This window comes from Cydia fagiglandana, chromosome 11, assembly GCF_963556715.1.
Source record: "Cydia fagiglandana chromosome 11, ilCydFagi1.1, whole genome shotgun sequence".
In the NCBI taxonomy this organism is placed as follows: Eukaryota; Metazoa; Arthropoda; class Insecta; order Lepidoptera; family Tortricidae; genus Cydia; species Cydia fagiglandana.
The window spans coordinates 11,120,221-11,127,508 of NC_085942.1; the positions used below are offsets into that span (position 1 = coordinate 11,120,221).

General features: G+C 42.7%; 2 protein-coding genes across 2 annotated transcripts; one reads left to right on the forward strand and one right to left on the reverse strand.

Moving 5' to 3' along the window:
- Positions 1 to 940: 940 nt before the first annotated feature.
- LOC134668948 (uncharacterized protein K02A2.6-like) lies at positions 941 to 1,662 on the forward strand. The gene has a single exon (XM_063526456.1). The coding sequence runs from the start codon at positions 942 to 944 to the stop codon at positions 1,614 to 1,616; it is 675 nt and encodes a 224-aa protein (XP_063382526.1). The 5' UTR covers position 941; the 3' UTR covers positions 1,617 to 1,662.
- Positions 1,663 to 5,424: 3,762 nt separating this feature from the next.
- LOC134668949 (uncharacterized) lies at positions 5,425 to 6,714 on the reverse strand. Its single transcript, XM_063526457.1, has one exon. The coding sequence runs from the start codon at positions 6,635 to 6,637 to the stop codon at positions 5,513 to 5,515; it is 1,125 nt and encodes a 374-aa protein (XP_063382527.1). The 5' UTR covers positions 6,638 to 6,714; the 3' UTR covers positions 5,425 to 5,512.
- Between the last annotated feature and the right edge of the window lie 574 nt (positions 6,715 to 7,288).

A 7,288-nucleotide genomic window follows, 5' to 3' on the forward strand; every position in this document is an offset into this window, starting at 1 on the left:
AATACTGAACGCAACCTTTAGCGTGTAACAAGGAGAGCGAGTGTGTGAGAGAGAGAGGGGAGATGGGAGCGATGGCGGATGGTGAATTTGGTGAAATTGTAACTCGGTGGAAAAATAAATCAAAAAAGTGATTTCAAGTGAAAGTGCCTTTTATTTTGGACTCCATCCTACAAATCTCGTCCGGGATAGCTCGAATGAAGTGGAAATAAGGTGAAAATACGACGACGACGCTTAACGAAGACGACATAACCTAAAAGACGTGTGGCCCGGCGCGAGCGGCGGCGGCGCCGATAACGAAGCATAATCTATCTATAAGAAGACGATCACGATAAGAATTCAAGATGACCGAGGAGACAACAAAGCCCATGAGCGCATTCTTCATGACCGAAGCCGTTCCAAAATTCAGCGGCGAGGATCTGACCTACAGTTCGACAAAATGGGCACAAGACATTGAGGACAATGCCGAGATATTCAGCTGGACTGCTCAACAGAAGTTGATTATTGCACGAAAATCTCTGACGGGTACGGCGGAGCTGTGGTTGAAAACCGAAAAAGCCTTTAAATCGTATGATGATCTCAAAGCGGCACTAGTGAAAGAGTTTCCGGATAGCATCAACTCAAAAGAAATGCACGAGATCATGAGTATTTTGGAGAAGGATTATTACATAAGTAAGTTGGATAGTAAAATTGATAAAGTTTTGTCCACATGTGTACCCTGCATATTGGCCAGCCGGAAGTCAGGGAAAAAAGAGGGGCTTCTAAACCCTATAGATAAAGGAGAAACGCCTCTAACCACCTTGCATTGTGATCATCTGGGGCCCCTGGATGCTACCAAAAAGATGTATAATTATATTTTCACGGTTATTGATGCCTTCACCAAATTTGTTTGGATATATCCAGTTAAGACAGTATCAAGCAAGTAAACGGTCGACAAGCTAAAAATGCACCAGAAGGACTATGGAAACCCCTGTCGCATAGTGACCGATAGAGGAACTGCCTTTACTGGAAAGGAGTTTACCGAATACTGTGATGAAGAGGGAATCGAGCATATCAAGGTAACAACCGGAGTACCTCGGGGAAATGGCCAAGTAGAGAGGATTCATCGGGTCATCATATCAGTTCTGGCAAAGATGTGCATTGAAGAGCCTGGTCACTGGTACAAATATGTCAGTAAGGTACAGCGGGCAATCAATAGTACACATCAGAGATCCATTAACACATCACCCTTCGAGTTGCTAACTGGCACAACATTAAAACTCAAAGAAGAACTTAAACTAGTGGAACTATTGGAAGAAGAAAGTAGAAACGAGTTCATTGAAAATAGAGAAGAGTTGAGGCAGCAAGCTAAGGCACAGCTATTAAAAATTCAGGAAGAGAACCGCAAGACCTACAATAAAACCAGAGTAGCAGGGCAACCCTACAAAGAGGGTGACCTGGTAGCCATTCAGCGAACACAATTTGGTAATGCCTTAAAATTGAAACAAAAGTTCTTTGGTCCATACCGAATTATAAAGGAATTGGGAAGAGACAGGTATGAGGTGACAAAAGTGGATAATAGCTCAGAGGGACCAAAGAAGACTACAACCGCTGTGGATCATATGAAACGGTGGGCTTAGTGCAACAGTACCAGTCAATAAGTGTTGGCGGTAAAGGGTGTGACTGCGAGGTAACTGTACAGAGTTGAGAGTTGTGTTTCTGTTTTATTTTCTTTTCTTTTTCATAAGGTGACCAAGTACCATTGCATACATCTTTCTTGAAGTTTAATCATAATATAACAAGTAGGTACAAGTTGTAGAAGTAAAACTATGTTTTATCTCTTTATCTGTAAAATTTAAGTAAAAAAAAAAAAAAAAAAACATTACTACCTGTTAGTATAAAGAAGCAATCTGTTACTGTTGTTAAATGTTTCTCTTAGATTTTCCTTTGTATGGGAATTGTAATTCTATTCAAAGAAGTAGTAATTAGTGTATAGAGGTGGTGGTAGATTGTAAACAAAGAAATGTGATTTTACTGAGACTGTTTCTGATACTCATTATATTTAAGTCACAACTGTTCGTTGTAGAATATAGTAGATAATTTAATAAGCCGTGGCTAAGGCTGTGGGCAGCCTGAATTACAGGACGGCCGATTGTAGGAGTCTAATTTGTATTTTGCTTATTTTAATTGTAACATTATTTTTTTTATTATGAATGGGCTTACTCATGGCCACAGACTAGCCGAGGCGTAGACGTGGCCTACGATGGAGCTCGCTCGCCCAGAAGGTGCCTGTTCACTCTTGATTTGAAGGTTGCCGGGTTATAAGAACACGGAAATATAGACGCCGGCAGGGAATTCCATTCCTTGGCAGTTCGCATAAGGAAAGTAGAAGCAAAGCGCTTCGTGCGAATTGGTGGAATATCTACCATGTAAGGATGGAAACCGGCCGTGCGTCTAAAAGTCCGATGGTAGAATGGGGACGGTGGTATAAGCTCGTGTAGCTCTTTCCATACTACACAACATTCCATAATACTGAACGCAACCTTTAGCGTGTAACAAGGAGAGCGAGTGTGTGAGAGAGAGAGGGGAGATGGGAGCGATGGCGGATGGTGAATTTGGTGAAATTGTAACTCGGTGGAAAAATAAATCAAAAAAGTGATTTCAAGTGAAAGTGCCTTTTATTTTGGACTCCATCCTACATATATATATATAATATAGTAGGTTTATTTTTAGGTATTACTTATGAAGTATTTATGTTTTTTATATGTTACTCCATAGATAGATAGAATAGTCTTTATTGGTACACCTCAGTAAAAAGATACAAAAGAAAATTACAATTGATCCATCGTTTATTTGTTTCTGATAATACATATTTAGCTAAGAAGGGCGTTAAAGTTTTCATTTATTTTTCTTTTATTGGTGTTCGATGTTAGGTTTGGAAAATCATGATAGCTCACTTAACTTTTTACAAACAATTCTACTTCACTGCACACTTGCACAGTCTCTAATTATTATTATTTTAAAAGTTTTTGGCGGCAGTTTCATTTTTACCAAATGGTGCTTACTGAAATCAAACGCACGAACTACGAATACGAGTACCTATAAACATACTCAAATAATTATAAGCATTAATAAAAAATGTAAAATAATACTCTCGCAGGCTAAATTTTGACCCCAAAACGGTAAAAAAAATCTAAGTTATACAATGTCACTTAATAAATATATCAAAATATATATTAATTTATAAATTTAAGATATTTCCTTAAATTGTCCAAGATGCTATCATCAGTCAAATACCTAATGGCTAAAACCAGTCATAAAATTAGGGGCATACGTACTCTGAAATCGCTTAGAAAATAACGTAACTTCCCATTAACCAGTTAATGTGAAGTTACGTTTATATATGCGAAGTTACGTTTATCTCAATATATTCCTAATGCAGTAGATAAACGCAGCCGTCGGGCTCGGCTAGTATTCGGAAGCTTTTTTAAAGCACCAATAGGAGCGCTCCACATACCCTTTATCGCGGCCAATTAGAGGCACCTAAATTGAAACCACCTACTGATCAAATATTGCAAATCACTCTCTTACAGCCTCCATACCCTTGTAAACCAGTACTTTGGATGATTATAACAGTTTACTTCAAGTCGAAGCTTTTTATTTGAGTCCTCGAGACCTTGACGTGCACAGCGGCTACAATCGCCAAATAAGTACTTATATCTAGTGGTATAGATTTAAATTGATAATTTTATTTCCTCTTATCAATTTAATTTATGTAATATTACTCAATATTCTAAAGTAGCAGTTACCTATAGGTAAGGTAAGAATGTTAAAATACTTCGCTTCCCTTTTGATTAGGTTAAATTATGTTCTAATGTATGGGCAAGAAAAACTAATTATAGCCAGCATTCTATGAATGTAGTATGATACCTTTGGGTATGGTGCTTTACGCACACTAGCGTCCCTCCCCCTCCCCCTGACGCAACCCCCCCTTTTAGCATGAAATATGTCCCGGTTTACGGTTTTTAGGGTTCCGTACCCAAAGGGTAAAACGGGACCCTATTACTAAGACTTCGCTGTCCGTCCGTCCGTCCGTCCGTCCGTCCGTCCGTCCGTCCGTCCGTCCGTCTGTCACCAGGCTGTATCTCACGAACCGTGATAGCTAGACAGTTGAAATTTTCACAGATGATGTATTTCTGTTGCCGCTATAACAACAAATACTAAAAACAGAATAAAATAACGATTTAAATGGGGCTCCCATACAACAAACGTGATTTTTGACCAAAGTTAAGCAACGTCGGGAGGGGTCAGTACTTGGATGGGTGACCGTTTTTATTTGCTTTTTTTTTTGCATTGTGGTACGGAACCCTTCGTGCGCGAGTCCGACTCGCACTTGCCCGGTTTTTTTTATTTTTGAGAAAAGTATTAGAGTTAGGAAATAAGTGTCAAGGTAAGAAATAATCCTTAATAAATTTTAAACAAAAAAGGTTATATACAACTTTTTAGTAAGACTCGCCATATTCATGTATTAACTTGTTGAAGTTCTTTATAAGGTAGTACGTGATAGTACTGAAAAAAATCTTATACGGAAAATAAGCTTGCAAGGTTATTGTCCTGTATGATTTCTTTTAGTACTATCACGTACTATGTTATATTGATCTTCTGCAAGTTTTTCAACGGTTAAATTTTGTCGAAGTTCATCTAGCCATAACATGAATATGGTGCGTCGTATCAAAAAAATGAATATAACCTTTTTTGTTTAGAATTTAATAGGGAACATTTCTTTCATTGACACTTTTTTCCTATATTGTATACTTTCCCCAAAAAACAAAAAAAACTCCCAACCGGGACATATTTATGCTAAAAGGGGGGGGGGGGGGGGTTGCGTCAGGGGGAGGGGACGGGACGCTAGCCTGCGTAAAGCACCATACCCAAAGGTATCATACTACATTCATAGAATGCTGGCTATAATTAGTTTTTCAAAAAACACAATTTGACCGAATCATTTGGCTTTAGGAAAAGGAGACTGCTACGTAGCCGTAACGTTACTCTTGATACTTAACTGTAATTTAGGCGATATAATTTCTGAATCTGTACCAAATTTCCGAGTATGACTACTCTCATTCATTTTAATACAGTTGGTTAAATATTATACTTTATACGTAGGAATCGTTTATCACCCTCCAATTTGCTACGACATACCTACATTATAATTATGTTACTAATTGTACCTAATGCTTAAACCTTTTGACCATTATAATTATGGAGAGCCTTGGTGCTTGTAGCCTTGTTATAATTACTTATCTGTCTATCGCGCGGCATCGGCAATCGGCGTGCAATCAGACTATTCAAAAGCTTCTGTTACCTTCACGATTGTGCGAATATCGAGTTACGACAAATTACTACACAAGGTGAGATCTATGATTGTTATCAAATAATTAGAACACATTTGTATTACATAATTTATTTATTTGTCTATTCGTTTCAATAATTACTAAAACGAAAACTACATCGTACGTCGAATCAATTTTTCGCTTTACCAATGGGCGGCATGGGACAAGGGAGCTGAATGAAGAAGGCCATGATGGGATAAGTGCGAGATAGGGGCGGTCCACACAGCGGAGTGAGCCAGAGGAGCGACATGGGCGACGTGAGAGGGAGAGGAGATCACATCGACACGGGACTGGTGGGACACGGCGGCGGGAGCCACGTGCGCGACCACGGGCGCAGCGTGCGCCACGGCGATGGGAGCGGCGTGCACGACGGGAGCGGCGTGCGCAACAACAGCGGGGCTGGAGATCACATCCACACGCGATTGATGGGAGACGGCAGAGGGGATAGAGTGAGCGATGGGAGCCCAGGACGAGAGCAGGGACCTCTTCTTCAGCCAGTGACCGTGACCGAGACCGGAGTGGGCACCGAGGAGAGAGTGAGCACCGTAGACGGAGTGAGCACCGTGAAGGGGAGCGGCCAGGACGGAGTGCACGGGCGCGGCAACCACGGAGTGAGCTACCACAGCGGGGCTGGAGTGGATATCAACGCGGGATTGGTGGGACACGGCGGAAGGAGCGATGGCGTGAGCGACGACCGGGGCGGCGTGCACGGCGTGAGCGAGCACGGGTGCGGCGTGCACGGCGTGGGACACGACGGCGGGGCTAGAGATGATATCCACACGAGACTGGTGGGAGGTGGCAACGGGCGCGTGGGCGACGATGGGGGCAGCCAGAGCGTAGTGTCCGAGGGAACGCTTCTTCAGCCAGTGTCCGTGTCCAGCGAGGCCATGGGCGGCCAGACCGTGCGCGGAGTATCCGAGCAGAGGCGCGGCGTGAGCGGTGACCAAGGGAGCGTGGGCGACGACGGCGGGGCTGGAGTGCACGTCGACGCGGGACTGGTGCGAGACGGCGGCGGGCAGGGCGTGGGCGACCACAGCAGGGGCCACGACGGAGTGGGCGAGGGGCGCGACGGCGTGCACGAGGGGCGCGTGGTGCTCCAGAGCCTTGGCCTGCAGGTGCAGGGCGCGGGCGCCGATGACCTCAGCGGTGTCCAGCGGGCGGCCGTGCGGGTCCAGCACCACCGCGGGGTGGTGCGGCGGCTGCGCCAGCGGTAGCAGCGACCCGCAAGCCACAGAGGCGAGAGCGAACAACACCACCATCGATCTCATTTTGACGTGGTCTGTGTTGTTGATTCGACGAGTACAAGATCACTTCAAACCAAACGGCTGACTGATACAGTTAACGAACATTCCCCGTTATTTATACTCGCAACGGTCAAATAATTAGCTTATTATTTTACCAACCGTAAATTAAATACGAACACAATGTCAAGTGTCACATGAAAGTAATCGACCTTGCTCCGAGGGCAGCTTTAGCATTCCGACGGTTATTCAAAATATGTTAAATCACTACGTGGTTGTCCGTCTTATGCGGTTAACCTCTCGATGCCTTAGGGCCTCAGTTAAATCTATAGTGACGACGACTAATCGTTTTGCATAGTGTCCAATAAACTTTTTGTGCAGTTTAGTTCTACATTATGTAAATTTATTCGGAATATGAGTATAGGAGTATTAGGAGTACGTTATTCCAAAAATAGCACCCTTATAACATAAATCAATTAAATGTTGTCTGTGAAAATAAACCTCTTTAATGTTAAATGTTAGCACGTGTAAATAGACACCTACAATAATATATTTTTTTTAAAATGGACGGCAAAGTCGACTTTGCCGTCTAAAAAATAGGTCGCGAAGCGCGTAGTTTATGGTCAATCAAAAATTAAAAAGTTAAAAACATTGCAGTCTCGATTTTGGGACTGCAAT